We start from the raw sequence: 15,664 nt of genomic DNA, 5'->3' as shown, positions 1-15,664 counted from the left end.
TTTGGAAACTTTTGTGTTTTCTATCCAGATGTACCATCTACCATTATATGTATATCCTAGCTTCTGGGCCTGAGTAGCAGGCAGTTTAATTTGGGCACGCTTTTCATCCAAAATTCCGAATGCTGCCCCCTACCCGAGTGAAGTTAACACAGTGTCCAAAGAAGGGCCAGAGGTATACAGAATGGTGTCGTCTGCGTAGAGGTGGATCAAAGAATCAGCAGCAGCGGGAGCGACATCATTGATGTATACAGAGAAGAGAGTCGGCCCCATAGAGACTGCCAGAGGTCCGGACAACAGATTGACAGAGTCGAATGCCTTAGCCAGGTCGATGAATACGGCTGCACAGTAATGTCTCTTATCGGTGGCAGTTATGATATTGTTTAGGACCTTGAGCGTGGCTGAGGTGCACCCATGACCAGCTCTGAAACCAGATTGCATAGCGGAGAAGGTACAGTGAGATTCGAAATGGTCGGTAATCTGTTTGTTAACTTGGCTTTCATAGACCTTAGAAAGGCAGGGTAGAATAGATATAGGTCTGTAGCAGTTTGGGTCTAGAGTGTCTCCCCCTTTGAAGAGGGGGATGACCACAGCAGCTTTCCAATCTATGGGAATCTCAGACGATACGAAAGAGAGGTTGAACAGGCTAGTAATAGGGGTTGCAACAATTTCGGCAGATAATTTTAGAAAAGGATGGTCCAGATTGTCATGCTGATTTATAGGGGTCCAGATTTTGCAGCTCTTTCAGAACATCAGCTATCTGGATTTGGGTGAAGGAGAAGTGGGGGAGGTTTGGGCGAGTTGCTGTGGGGAGCCCAGGGCTGTTGCCCGGGGTAGGGGTAGCCAGGTGGAAAGCATGGCCAGCCGTAGAAAAATGCATGTCATGTGGACTGATACTGTATATCTCTGTCAGCTGGACTGATACTGTATATCTCTCTGTGTTGTCAGGTGGGCTGCAAGGCGGTGATGGTCTTCTTCCAGTACTGTATAATGGCCAGCTTCTTCTGGCTGCTGGTCGAAGGCCTGTATCTCCACGCCCTATTGGCCGTTTCCTTCTTCTCTGAGAGAAAATACTTCTGGTGCTACATTCTGATTGGCTGGGGTGAGTGTGGCTGCCTGTCTGATTGGCTGAGGTGAGAGTGTCTGTCTGATTGGCTGGGGTGAGTGTGTCTGTCTGATTGGCTGGTGTGAGTCTGTCTGTCTGTCTGATTGGCTGGGGTAATTGTGTTTCTCTGTCTGTCTGTCTGATTGGCTGGAGTAAGTGTGTCTGTCGGTCTGGCTGTCTGTCTGTCTGTCTGTCTGACTGGCTGGTGATGAGTTTGTCTGTCTGCCTGTCTGTCTGATTGGCTTGGGCAAGCATGTATGTCTGTCTGTCTGATTGGGGTAAGTGTCTCTGTCTGCCTGTCTGATTGTTTGAGGTAAGTTTGTCTATATTCTGGGGTTGGCTTGACCAGACATTGATTGAGTGCTTTTCTCCTGCAGGAGGGCCAACCATCTTCATCTCAGCTTGGGGTGTTGCGAAAGCCTACTATAATGACGTGGGGTAAGAAAAGCTCTCCGACGGGTCTAATTCTTGTCCTCTCCGGCTAGACCACAGCATGTGACTCATGGAACTTTCAGCTGTAATCAATCAAATGTTATTTATAAAGCCCTTCTTACATCAGCTGATGTCACAAAGTGCTGTACAGAAACCCAGCCTAAAACCCCCAAACAGCAAGCAATGCAGGTGTAGAAGCACGGTGGCTAGTAAAAACTCTCTAGAAAGGCCAAAACCTAGGAAGAAACCTAGAGAGGAACCAGGCTATGAGGGGTGGCCAGTCCTCTTCTGGCTGTGCCGGGTGGAGATTATAACAGAACTTGGCCAAGATGTTCAAATGTTCATAAATGACCAGCATGGTCAAATAATAATAATCACAGTAGTTGTCGAGGGTGCAACAGGTCAGCACCTCAGGAGTAAATGTCAGTTGGCTTTTCATAGCCGATCATTCAGAGTATTTCTACCGCTCCTGCTGTCTCTAGAGAGTTGAAAACAGCAGGTCTGGGACAGGTAGCACGTCCGGTGAACAGGTCAGGGTTCAATAGCCGCAGGCAGAACTGTTGGAACTGGAGCAGCAGCACGGCCAGGTGGACTGGGGACAGCAAGGAGTCATCAGGCCAGGTAGTCCTGAGGCATGGTCCTAGGGCTCAGATCCTCCGAGAGAGAGAAAGAAAGAAAGAGAGAAAGAAAGAGGAAAAAGAGAGAGAATTAGAGCGAGCTTCCTTAAATTCACACAGTACATAAGATTCATTTTTAATTTTATTATTGTTTATTTCACCTTTATTTAACCAGGTAGGCAAGTTGAGAACAAGTTCTCATTTACATCTGCAACCTGGCCAAGATAAAGCAAAGCAATTCGACACATATAACAACACAGAGTTACACATGGAGTAAAATAAACATACAGTCAGTAATATATAGTCTATATACAATGTGAGCAAATGAGGTAAGATAAGGGAGGTAAAGGCAATAAATAGGCCATGGTGGCGAAGTAAATACAATATAGCAATTAAAACATTGGAATGGTAGATTTGACAGTAGATGAGTGTGCAAAGTAGAAATACTGGGGTGCAAAGGAGCAAAATAAATAAATACAGTAGGGGAAGGGGTAGTTGTTTGGGCTATTTATAGATGGGCTATTTACATGTGCAGTGATCTGTGAGCTGCTCTGACAGCTGGTGCTTAAAGCTAGTGAGGGAGATAAGTGTTTCCAGTTTCAGAGATTTTTGCAGTTCGTTCCAGTCATTGGCAGCAGAGAACTGGAAGGAGAGGCAGCCAAACGTGGAATTGGCTTTGGGGATGACCAGTGAGATATACCTGCTGGAACGCGTGCTACGGGTGGGTGCAGCTATGGTGACCAGCGAGCAGAGATAAGGCGGGACTTTAACTAGTAGGGTCTTGTAGATGACCTGGAGCCAGTGGGTTTGGCGATGAGTATGAAGTGAGGGCCAGCCAACGAGAGCGTATAGGTTGCAGTGGTGGGTAGTATATGGGGCTTTGGTGACAAAACGGATGGCACTGTAATAAACTAAGATAAGACAGGAGAAATACTCCAGATATAACAGACTGACCCTAGCCCCCCAACACATAAACTACTGCAGCATAAATACTGAAGGCTGAGACAGGAGGGGTCGGGAGACACTGTGGCCCTGTCCGACGATACCCCCGGACAGGGCCAAACAGGCAGGATATAACCCCACCCACTTCGCCAAAGCACAGCCCCCACACCACTAGAGGGATCCCTTCAACCACCAACTTAACATCCTGAGACAAGGCCGAGTATAGCCCACAAAGATCTCCGCCACGGCACAACCCAAGGGGGAGCGCCAACCCGGACAGGAAGATCACGTAAGTGACTCAACCCACTCAAGGGATGCACCCCTCCTGGGGACGGCATGGAAGAGCACCAGTAAGCCAGTGACTCAGCCCCCGTAATAGGGTTAGAGGCAGAGAATCCCAGTGGAGAGAGGGGAACCGGCCAGGCAGAGACAGCAAGGGCGGTTCGTCACTCCAATGCATTTCCGTTCACCTTCACACTCCTGGGCCAGACTAGCTCAATCATAAGACCTACTAAAGAGATCAGTCTTCAGTAAAGACTTAAAGGTTGAGACTGAGTCTGCGTCTCTCACATTGGTAGGCAGACCATTCCATAAAAATGGAGCTCTATAGGAGAAAGCCCTGCCTCCAGCTGTTTGCTTACAAATTCTAGGGACAGTAAGGAGGCAAGCGTCTTTTGACTGTAGCATACATGTTGGTATGTACGGCAGGACCAAATCGGAAAGATAGGTAAGAGCAAGCCCATGTAATGCTTTGTAGGTTAGCAGTAAAACCTTGAAATCAGCCCTTGCCTTAATAACAGGAAGCCGGTGTAGAGAGGCTAGCACTGGAGTAATATGATCAAAAGTTTTGTTTCTAGTCAAGGTTCTAGCACCCGTGTTTTGCACTAACTGAAGTTTATTTAGTGCTTTATCCGGGTAGCTGGAAAGTAGAGCATTGCAGTAGTCTAACCTAGAAATGACAAAAGAATGGATACATTTTCCTGCATCATTTTTGGACAGAAAGTTTCAGATTTTTGCAATGTTACGTAGATGGAAAAAAGCTGTCCTTGAAACAGTCTTGATATGTTCGTCAAAAGAGAGATCAGGTTCCAGAGTAACACAGAGGTCCTTCACAGTGAAAAAAAATATATTAAAAAGTTGAGCGAGGGGAAAAAATAAAAATAAAAACGGTAATTATAAATTAAAACTGTAAAGTTGGGATGTAGCAAAGTAAGGTTAGCAACAAACCGCACAGCAGCACGTAAAGAAGTCTTTGTTGAAGCACCTTTGGCAGTGATTACAGCATCAAGTCTTCGTGGGTATGATGCTACAAGCTTGGCACATCTGTATTTGGGGAGTTTCTCTCATAATTATTTGCAGATAGTTTCAAGCTCTGTCAGGTTGGATGGGGAGCGTTGCTGCACAGCTATTTTCAGGTCTCTTCAGAGATGTTCGATCGGGTTCAAGTCCGGGCTCTGGCTGGGCCACTCGTCCCGAAGTCACTTCTATATTGTCTTGGCTGTGTGTTTAGGGTCGTTGTCCTGTTGGAAGGTGAACCTTCGCCCCAGTCTGAGGTCCTGAACACTCTGGAGCAGGTTTTCATCAAAGAACACTCTGTACTTTGCTCCGTTCGTCTTTCCCTCAATCCCGTCTAATCTCCCAGTCCCTGTCCGCTTAAAAACATCCCCACATCATGATGCTGCCACCACCATGCTTCACCATAGGGATGGTGCCAGGTTTACTCCAGACGTGACTCTTGGCATTCAGGCCAAAGAATTCAATCTTGGTTTCATCAGACCAGAGAATCGTATTTCTCATGGTCTGAGTGTCTTTAGGTGCCTTTTGGCAAACACCAACCAGGCTATCATATGCCTTTTACTGAGGAGTGGCTTCCTGGTGGAGAGCCAGACTCAATCACCAAGGTGGAACACGGGAGCCTCACTGCAGTGACATCATTGAGGACCTTAAAGGTTGCAGTGACACATCCATAACCTGAGCCGAAACCAGATTGCATGCCAGAAAGAATAAGATAGACATCAAGAAAGCCAGTCAGTTGATTATTGACAAGTTTTTACAACACTTTTGATAAACAGGGAAAAATAGAAATAGGCCTAAAACAGTTAGGATCAGCTTGATCTCCCCCTTTAAATAAAGGATGAACCGTGGCTGCCTTCCAAGCAATGGGAACCTCCCCAGAGAGGAGAGACACGTTAAAAAAGTCAGAGATAGGCTTTACGATGATAGGGGCAGCAACCTTAAAGAAGAAAGGGTCTAAACCATCTGACCCAGATGTTTTTTAGGGTCAAGCTTATTAAAGAGGTCCTTTAGCATGGACATCTCAAATACTGAGATGTCCATGCAAAATATAAATTTAGTGGTACATTTTTCTTTGTGGAATTTCATGTGTGCTTGGGGTTAAGAAGCAAACAGTTTTTTGGCTCAAATGTCCTGGTAGTGGGTAAGGTTCATGATGCTGTTGACTTTAAAGCAGCAATCAGCAGTTGAAACAATAACAAACGGTACTCCCCACCACTATTTCGGTAAAAAGCTGAGGGATGAGGGCTGGAGAAATATAACCACTCTGAAATTCATAGACAGAACTATGGATTCAAGGACATACAATCCGTGATATCAAAGTTTTAACCATGTTTTGAGGATATATAGTTTGTTTACAAATTTAGGAGTAAAACAGGCTTATATTGCTAATGTTGTAAGACAGTTGAACTTAGCTCACGAGGCACTTAGGTTGTATTCTAAAATAATCAATGGGTACAATACACCCAGTCAGAACAGGCAGCTTCATTAAATGGTACCTGCAAAAAACACCAGTTTCAACGTCAACAGTGAGGAGGAGACTCCGGGATGCTGGCCTTCTAGGCAGAGTTGCAAAGAAAAAGCCATATCTCAGACTGGCCAATAAAAAGTAAAAGATTAAGATGGGCAAAAGAACACAGACACTGGACAGAGGAACACTGCCTAGAAGGCCAGCATCCCGGAGTCGCTTCTTCACTGCTGAGACTGGTGTTTTGCGGGTACTATTTAATGAAGCTGCCAGTTAAGGACTTGTGAGGCATCTGTTTCTCAAACTAGACACACTAATGTACTTGTCCTCTTGCTCAGTTGTGCACCGGGGCCTCACACTCCTCTTTCTATTCTGGTTAGAGCCAGTTTGCGCTGTTCTGTGACGAGAGTAGTACACAGTGTTGTATGAGATGGAATAGCCTTCATTTCTCATAACAAGAATAGGCTGACGAGTTTCAGAAGAAAGGATCTTTGTTTCTGACCATTTTGAGCCTGTAATCAAACAAACAAATGCTGATGCTCCAGATACTCAACTAGTCTAAAGAAGGCCAGTTATATTGCTTCTTTAATCAGAACAACATAATTGCAAAAGGGTTTTCTAATGATCAAATAGCCTTTTAAAATGATAAACTTGGATTAGCTAACACAACGTGCCATTGGAACACAGAAGTGATGGTTGCTGATAATGGGCCTCGGTACGCCTATGTAGATATTCCATAAAAAATCAGCTGTTTCCAGTTACAATAGTCATTTACAACATTAAGAATGTCTACACTGTATTTCTGATCAATTTGATGTTATTTTAATGGACAAAAAATGTGCTTTTCTTTCAAAAACAAAGACATTTCTAAGTGACCACAAACTTTTGAACGGTAGTGTATATGTTACCAGGTGTTGTGATATATGTGAAAATATATGCGACATAATCAATCTATATGTTACCAGGTGTTGTGATATTAAGTTACCAGGTGTTGTGATATATGTTACCAGGTGTTGTGATATATGTTACCAGGTGTTGTGATATATGTTACCAGGTGTTGTGATATATGTAATAATATATGTGATGTCACCAATATGTTATCAGGTGTTGTGAAATATGTTACCAGGTGTTGTGATATATGTTACCAGGTGTTGTGATATATGTTACCAGGTGTTGTGATATATGTAATAACATATGTGATGTCACCTATATGTTACCAGGTGTTGTGATATATGTAATAATATATGTGATGTCACCAATATGTTACCAGGTGTTGTGATACATGTTACCAGGTGTTGTGATATATGTGATAATATATGTGATGTCATCTATATGTTACCAGATGCTGGGACATAATTGAAAAGACGGAGATGTTCTGGTGGATCATTAAGACACCAATACTGGCCTCCATCCTGGTGAGTTGTTCAGCCGCTCCTCAACTTTCAAGATTAGTATGAAGGGATTCAACTCTCACTCTCATTCCCTCAGAAGTAGCTGTTATGGTGATTACTGTAGAGAGAGGAGGTCTGTCTGTTATGGTTATTACTGTAGAGAGAAGAGGTCTGTCTCTGTTATGGTTATTACTGTAGAGAGAGGAGGTCTGTCTCTGTTATGGTTATTACTGTAGAGAGAAGAGGTCTGTCTCTGTTATGGTTATTACTGTAGAGAGAGGAGGTCTGTCTCTGTTATGGTTATTACTGTAGAGAGAAGAGGTCTGTGTCTGTTATGGTTATTACTGTAGAGAGAAGAGGTCTGTCTCTGTTATGGTTATTACTGTAGAGAGAGGAGGTCTGTCTCTGTTATGGTTATTACTGTAGAGAGAGGAGGTCTGTGTCTGTTATGGTTATTACTGTAGAGAGAGGAGGTCTGTCTGTCTGTCTCTGTTATGGTTATTACTGTAGAGAGAGGAGGTCTGACTCTGTTATGGTTATTACTGTAGAGAGAGGAGGTCTGACTCTGTTATGGTTATTACTGTAGAGAGAGGAGGTCTGTGTCTGTTATGGTTATTACTGTAGAGAGAGGAGGTCTGTCTCTGTTATGGTTATTACTGTAGAGAGAGGAGGTCTGTCTCTGTTATGGTTATTACTGTAGAGAGAAGAGGTCTGTGTCTGTTATGGTTATTACTGTAGAGAGAGGAGGTCTGTCTGTCTGTTATGGTTATTACTGTAGAGAGAGGAGGTCTGTCTGTCTCTGTTATGGTTATTACTGTAGAGAGAGGAGGTCTGACTCTGTTATGGGTATTACTGTAGAGAGAGGAGGTCTGTCTGTTATGGTTATTACTGTAGAGAGAGGAGGTCTGTCTCTGTTATGGTTATTACTGTAGAGAGAGGAGGTCTGTGTCTGTTATGGTTATTACTGTAGAGAGAGGAGGTCTGTCTGTTATGGTTATTACTGTAGAGATAAGAGGTCTGTCTCTGTTATGGGTATTACTGTAGAGAGAGGAGGTCTGTCTGTTATGGTTATTGCTGTAGAGAGAGGAGGTCTGTCTGTCTCTGTTATGGTTATTACTGTAGAGAGAGGAGGTCTGTCTGTTATGGTTATTACTGTAGAGAGAGGAGGTCTGTCTGTCTCTGTTATGGTTATTACTGTAGAGAGAGGAGGTCTGTCTGTTATGGTTATTACTGTAGAGAGAGGAGGTCTGTCTGTCTCTGTTATGGTTATTACTGTAGAGAGAGGAGGTCTGTCTGTTATGGTTATTACTGTAGAGAGAGGAGGTCTGTCTGTCTCTGTTATGGTTATTACTGTAGAGAGAGGAGGTCTGTCTGTTATGGTTATTACTGTAGAGAGAGGAGGTCTGTCTCTGTTATGGTTATTACTGTAGAGAGAGGAGGTCTGTCTCTGTTATGGTTATTATTGTAGAGAGAGGAGGTCTGTCTGTTATGGTTATTACTGTAGAGAGAGGAGGTCTGTGTCTGTTATGGTTATTACTGTAGAGAGAGGAGGTCTGTCTCTGTTATGGTTATTACTGTAGAGAGAGGAGGTCTGTCTCTGTTATGGTTATTACTGTAGAGAGAGGAGGTCTGTCTCTGTTATGGTTATTACTGTAGAGAGAGGAGGTCTGTCTGTTATGGTTATTACTGTAGAGAGAGGAGGTCTGTGTCTGTTATGGTTATTACTGTAGAGAGAGGAGGTCTGTCTCTGTTATGGTTATTACTGTAGAGAGAGGAGGTCTGTCTCTGTTATGGTTATTACTGTAGAGAGAGGAGGTCTGTCTGTTATGGTTATTACTGTAGAGAGAAGAGGTCTGTCTCTGTTATGGTTATTACTGTAGAGAGAGGAGGTCTGTCTGTTATGGTTATTACTGTAGAGAGAGGAGGTCTGTCTCTGTTATGGTTATTACTGTAGAGAGAGGAGGTCTGTCTCTGTTATGGTTATTATTGTAGAGAGAGGAGGTCTGTCTGTTATGGTTATTACTGTAGAGAGAGGAGGTCTGTGTCTGTTATGGTTATTACTGTAGAGAGAGGAGGTCTGTCTCTGTTATGGTTATTACTGTAGAGAGAGGAGGTCTGTCTCTGTTATGGTTATTACTGTAGAGAGAGGAGGTCTGTCTCTGTTATGGTTATTACTGTAGAGAGAGGAGGTCTGTCTGTTATGGTTATTACTGTAGAGAGAGGAGGTCTGTGTCTGTTATGGTTATTACTGTAGAGAGAGGAGGTCTGTCTCTGTTATGGTTATTACTGTAGAGAGAGGAGGTCTGTCTCTGTTATGGTTATTACTGTAGAGAGAGGAGGTCTGTCTGTTATGGTTATTACTGTAGAGAGAAGAGGTCTGTCTCTGTTATGGTTATTACTGTAGAGAGATGAGGTCTGACTGTGTTATGGTTATTACTGTAGAGAGAGGAGGTCTGTCTCTGTTATGGTTATTACTGTAGAGAGAAGAGGTCTGTCTCTGTTATGGTTATTACTGTAGAGAGAGGAGGTCTGTCTGTCTGTCTCTGTTATGGTTATTACTGTAGAGAGAGGAGGTCTGTCTCTGTTATGGTTATTACTGTAGAGAGAGGAGGTCTGTCTCTGTTATGGTTATTACTGTAGAGAGAAGAGGTCTGACTCTGTTATGGTTATTACTGTAGAGAGAGGAGGTCTGTCTCTGTTATGGTTATTACTGTAGAGAGAGGAGGTCTGTCTGTTATGGTTATTACTGTAGAGAGAGGAGGTCTGTCTCTGTTATGGTTATTACTGTAGAGAGAGGAGGTCTGTCTGTTATGGTTATTACTGTAGAGAGAGGAGGTCTGTCTCTGTTATGGTTATTACTGTAGAGAGAGGAGGTCTGTCTGTTATGGTTATTACTGTAGAGAGAAGAGGTCTGTCTCTGTTATGGTTATTACTGTAGAGAGATGAGGTCTGACTGTGTTATGGTTATTACTGTAGAGAGAGGAGGTCTGTCTCTGTTATGGTTATTACTGTAGAGAGAGGAGGTCTGACTCTGTTATGGTTATTACTGTAGAGAGAGGAGGTCTGTCTCTGTTATGGTTATTACTGTAGAGAGAAGAGGTCTGTCTCTGTTATGGTTATTACTGTAGAGAGAGGAGGTCTGTCTCTGTTATGGTTATTACTGTAGAGAGAGGAGGTCTGTCTCTGTTATGGTTATTACTGTAGAGAGAGGAGGTCTGTCTCTGTTATGGTTATTACTGTAGAGAGAGGAGGTCTGTCTCTGTTATGGTTATTACTGTAGAGAGAAGAGAGTTTAGTAAAGTACAGTACAGAACACACCAGTAGAGTTTAGTAGAGTACAGAACACACCAGTATAGTTTAGTAGGGTACAGAACACACCAGTAGAGTTTAGTAGGGTACAGAACACACCAGTAGAGTTTAGTAGGGTACAGAACACACCAGTAGAGTTTAGTAGGGTACAGAACACACCAGTAGAGTTTAGTAGGGTACAGAACACACCAGTAGAGTTTAGTAGGGTACAGAACACACCAGTATAGTTTAGTAGGGTACAGAACACACCAGTAGAGTTTAGTAGGGTACAGAACACACCAGTAGAGTTTAGTAGGGTACAGAACACACCAGTAGAGTTTAGTAGGGTACAGAACACACCAGTAGAGTTTAGTAGAGTACAGAACACACCAGTAGAGTTTAGTAGGGTGCAGATCACACCAGTAGAGTTTAGTAGGGTACAGAACACACCAGTAGAGTTTAGTAGAGTACATTACAGAACACACCAGTAGAGTTTAGTAGAGTACAGAACACACCAGTAGAGTTTAGTAGGGTACAGAACACACCAGTAGAGTTTAGTAGGGTACAGAACACACCAGTAGAGTTTAGTAGAGTACAGAACACACCAGTAGAGTTTAGTAGAGTACAGAACACACCAGTGGAGTTTAGTAGGGTGCAGAACACACCAGTAGAGTTTAGTAGGGTACATTACAGAACACACCAGTAGAGTTTAGTAGAGTACATTACAGAACACACCAGTAGAGTTTAGTAGAGTACAGAACACACCAGTAGAGTTTAGTAGAGTACAGAACACACCAGTAGAGTTTAGCAGAGTACAGAACACACCAGTAGAGTTTAGTAGGGTACAGAACACACCAGTAGAGTTTAGTAGGGTACAGAACACACCAGTAGAGTTTAGTAGGGTACAGAACACACCAGTAGAGTTTAGTAGGGTACAGAACACACCAGTAGAGTTTAGTAGGGTACATTACAGAACACACCAGTAGAGTTTAGTAGGGTACATTACAGAACACACCAGTAGAGTTTAGTAGAGTACAGAACACACCAGTAGAGTTTAGTAGGGTACAGAACACACCAGTAGAGTTTAGTAGGGTACAGAACACACCAGTAGAGTTTAGTAGAGTACATTACAGAACACACCAGTAGAGTTTAGTAGGGTACATTACAGAACACACCAGTAGAGTTTAGTAGGGTACATTACAGAACACACCAGTAGAGTTTAGTAGGGTACATTACAGAACACACCAGTAGAGTTTAGTAGGGTACAGAACACACCAGTAGAGTTTAGTAGGGTACAGAACACACCAGTAGAGTTTAGTAGGGTGCAGAACACACCAGTAGAGTTTAGTAGGGTACATTACAGAACACACCAGTAGAGTTTAGTAGGGTACATTACAGAACACACCAGTAGAGTTTAGTAGGGTACATTACAGTACAGAACTCAGCAGTATAGTTTAGTAAAGTACAGAACAGAACTCACCAGTATAGTTTAGTAAAGTACAGTACAGAACTCAGCAGTAGTGTTTAGTATTGTTTTTAGACTTTAGTTTGGCAGAGTACAGAACACACCAGTAGAGTTTAGGAGAGTATAGTAGAGAAAACAAAAGTCCACACGGGGTTCAGTATTATTTAAATTTCTCAAAATATCTCTTAATGTCTTCCAGATGAACTTCATCCTCTTCATCTGCATCATCAGGATCCTCCGGCAGAAGATCAACTGTCCAGACATTGGAAGGAACGAGTCCAACCAGTACTCGTAAGTATAGCTCTAATCCAACCAGTATTCGCTAGTATGGCTCTAGTCTAACCAGTATTCGTTATTATAGCTCTAGTCCAACCAGTATTCGTTAGTATGGCTCTAGTCTAACCAGTATTCGTTATTATAGCTCTAGTCTAACCAGTATTCGTTATTATAGCTCTAGTCTAACCAGTATTCGTAAGTATGGCCCGAGTCCAACCATTATTCGCTAGTATGGCTCTAGTCTAGCCAGTATTCATTAGTATGGCTCTAGTCTAACCAGTATTCGCTAGTATGGCTCTAGTCTAACCAGTATTCGCTAGTATGGCTCTAGTCTAACCAGTATTCGCTAGTATGGCTCTAGTCTAACCAGTATTCGCTAGTATGGCTCTAGTCTAACCAGTATTCGCTAGTATGGCTCTAGTCTAACCAGTATTCCTTATTATAGTTCTAGTCTAACCAGTATTTGTTAATATGGCTCTAGTCCAACCAGTACTGCCATGGCGCTCAGTACTGTATATCTCTGCAGGTCAAATTTTTCCTGTAAGATAGTTTCTTCTGTTTACATTTACATTTGAGTCATTCAGCATACACTCTCATTCAGAGAGACTTACGTAAAAGTGCATTCAACTAAGTTTAGGATGGAACAACAACCACATTGTCAGGTTTACGCAGCGAGTCAGGAAGCAGAAGGAGAGTTTAATAACACAGATCCAAATGAACAAAACAGGAGATGTTTACTGAACATGGAAATATTACAATACATCATGATGACGGAGGAGATGCGTACTGAACATGAAAACATTCCAATACTGCCTGATGACTGAGAGGATGTGTACTGAACATGAAAACATTCCAATACTGCCTGATGACTGAGAGGATGTGTACTGAACATGAAAACATTCCAATACTGCCTGATGACAGAGGCTACTGAGGGCTAAGTAAAGGGAAGGTGATGAAGGTGATGATGAAGTCCAGGTGTGCGTAATAATGGTTGCCAGGGCCGGTGGTCAGTCGACCTGCGACGTTGAGCACTGGAGAGAGGGAGCGGGATAAGCATGGCACATATCACAGTTATTTCAAATAGACCCTTCTTTTAAATAGCAGACTCATTGCCATGAAGTAAAAAACATGAGCGTGAAACTAGTAAACGAATGCTCACTAAAATAAGCGATAAGCAGATGCGAGCGCTGCCAGCAGGTTCCACCTTATATACAGCTGTTCTGAGTGTGAGCAACAACCTCTGCTGTTTCCATGCCGCCTCATAACAACACTTACGGAGCATTAAGGCCCCCAGTGGTCGGGTTACCATAAGCAACCCCCTCGACTACAAACAAACTCCTCATCAGTAAACTGTTCACGTCAACCAATGCCGACCGACCCCCAGAAACTCAAAACATCAGAGTCGTGGCGGAATGCTTTGACATTTTACTGCTGTGATGTAGAGCTCAGCTCCCTGTGATGTAGAGCACAGCTCCCTGTGATGTAGAGCCCAGCTCCCTGTGATGTAGAGCACAGCTCCCTGTGATGTAGAGCTCAGCTCCCTGTGATGTAGAGCTCAGCTCCCTGTGATGTAGAGCTCAGCTCCCTGTGATGTAGAGCCCAGATCCCTATGATGTAGAGCCCAGCTCCCTGTGATGTAGAGCTCAGCTCCCTGTGATGTAGAGCTCAGCTCCCTGTGATGTAGAGCCCAGCTCCCTGTGATGTAGAGCTCAGCTCCCTGTGATGTAGAGCCCAGCTCCCTGTGATGTAGAGCTCAGCTCCCTGTGATGTAGAGCTCAGCTCCCTGTGATGTAGAGCCCAGCTCCCTGTGATGTAGAGCTCAGCTCCCTGTGATGTAGAGCCCAGCTCCCTGTGATGTAGAGCTCAGCTCCCTGTGATGTAGAGCTCAGCTCCCTGTGGTTTAGTGGCTCAGCTCTCTGTGGTTTAGTAGATCACCTCTTTGTGGTTTAGTGGCTCAGCTCTCTGTGGTTTAGTGGATCAGCTCTCTGTGGTTTAGTGGTTCAGCTCTCTGTGGTTTAGTGGTTCAGCTCTCTGTGGTTTAGTGGCTCAGCTCTCTCTGGTTTAGTAGATCACCTCTCTGTGGTTTAGTGGCTCAACTCCCTGTGGTTTAGTGGTTCAGCTCCCTGTGGTTTAGTGGCTCAGCTCTCTGTGATTTAGTAGATCACCTCTCTGTGGTTTAGTGGCTCAACTCCCTGTGGTTTAGTGACTCAGCTCTCTGTGGTTTAGTGGTTCAGCTCTCTGTGGTTTAGTGGCTCAACTCTCTGTGGTTTAGTGGCTCAACTCTGTGGTTTAATAGATCAGCTCCCTGTGGTTTAGTGGCTCAACTCTCTGTGGTTTAGTGGATCAGCTCTCTGTGGTTTAGTGGCTCAACTACCTGTGGTTTAGTGGCTCAACTCTCTGTGGTTTAGTGGATCAGCTCTCTGTGGTTTAGTGGATCAGCTCTCTGTGGTTTAGTGGCTCAGCTCTCTGTGGTTTAGCGGATCAGCTCCCTTTAGTTTAGTGGCTCAACTCCCTGTGGTTTAGTGTCTCAGCTCCCTGTGGTTTAGTGGCTCAGCTCCCTGTGGTTTAGTGGCTCAACTCTCTGTGGTTTAGTGGCTCAACTCTGTGGTTTAATAGATCAGCTCCCTGTGGTTTAGTGGCTCAACTCCCTGTGGTTTAGTGTCTCAGCTCCCTGTGGTTTAGTGGCTCAGCTCCCTATGGTTTAGTGGCTCAACTCTCTGTGGTTTAGTGGCTCAACTCCCTGTCATGTAGAGCCCAGCTCTCTATGATGTAGAGCTACTTTTTTTTGATGTTCTCTTGATGTTCTGTGTAAAAGGATGAATGCGACTGTTTAATAACTAGGGGTTAGTCATAAAGCTACTTCATGATATTCTGTTCTCTTTGTTGCTCTGTGTAGGAGGCTGGCCAAGTCCACCCTGCTGCTGATCCCACTTTTTGGGATCAACTTCATCGTGTTTGCCTTCATCCCAGAGCAGGTGAACACAGAGCAACGGCTGGTGTTCGACCTCATACTGGGATCATTCCAGGTATGGAACCACTAGGGTTAAACAAAATTCAGCTAACTTTCCCATCCAAACAAATAACATATTCCACGGTTTCTCCCCAGATAGAACCAACTCTTCAGGTGTGGTGTAGTATAGGTGCAGTAGAGGCATAGTATAGGTTAAGTATAGTATAGGTGTAGTATAGGTGTAGTATAGGTATAGTATAGGTGTAGTATAGGTGCAGTATAGGTATAGTATAGGTGTAGTATAGGTGTAGTGTAGGTGTAGTATAGGTATAGTATAGGTATAGCACAGGTGTAGTATAGGTGTAGTATAGGTGTAGTATAGGTATAGTATAGTTGTAGTATAGGTGTAGTATAGATGTAGTATAGGTGTAGTATTGGTA

The 15,664-nt window shown here is 43.7% G+C and overlaps 1 protein-coding gene across 1 annotated transcript in view; it reads left to right on the top strand.

Annotated features, from left to right (window-relative positions):
* vipr1b (vasoactive intestinal peptide receptor 1b) overlaps nucleotides 1-15,664 on the top strand; it is a 165,827-nt gene that overhangs the window by 129,856 nt on the left and 20,307 nt on the right. The window contains exons 7-11 of the mRNA XM_045710828.1: nucleotides 946-1,099; nucleotides 1,480-1,540; nucleotides 7,197-7,269; nucleotides 12,198-12,289; nucleotides 15,171-15,300. Coding sequence (XP_045566784.1) covers nucleotides 946-1,099; nucleotides 1,480-1,540; nucleotides 7,197-7,269; nucleotides 12,198-12,289; nucleotides 15,171-15,300 — 510 coding nt within the window. The remainder of the gene's footprint in view (nucleotides 1-945; nucleotides 1,100-1,479; nucleotides 1,541-7,196; nucleotides 7,270-12,197; nucleotides 12,290-15,170; nucleotides 15,301-15,664) is intronic.

This window comes from Salmo salar, chromosome ssa29 (assembly GCF_905237065.1).
Source record: "Salmo salar chromosome ssa29, Ssal_v3.1, whole genome shotgun sequence".
Taxonomy (NCBI): Eukaryota; Metazoa; Chordata; class Actinopteri; order Salmoniformes; family Salmonidae; genus Salmo; species Salmo salar.
Note: the sequence above shows the minus strand (reverse complement) of the source record. Positions and strands in the feature narration are given on the sequence as shown.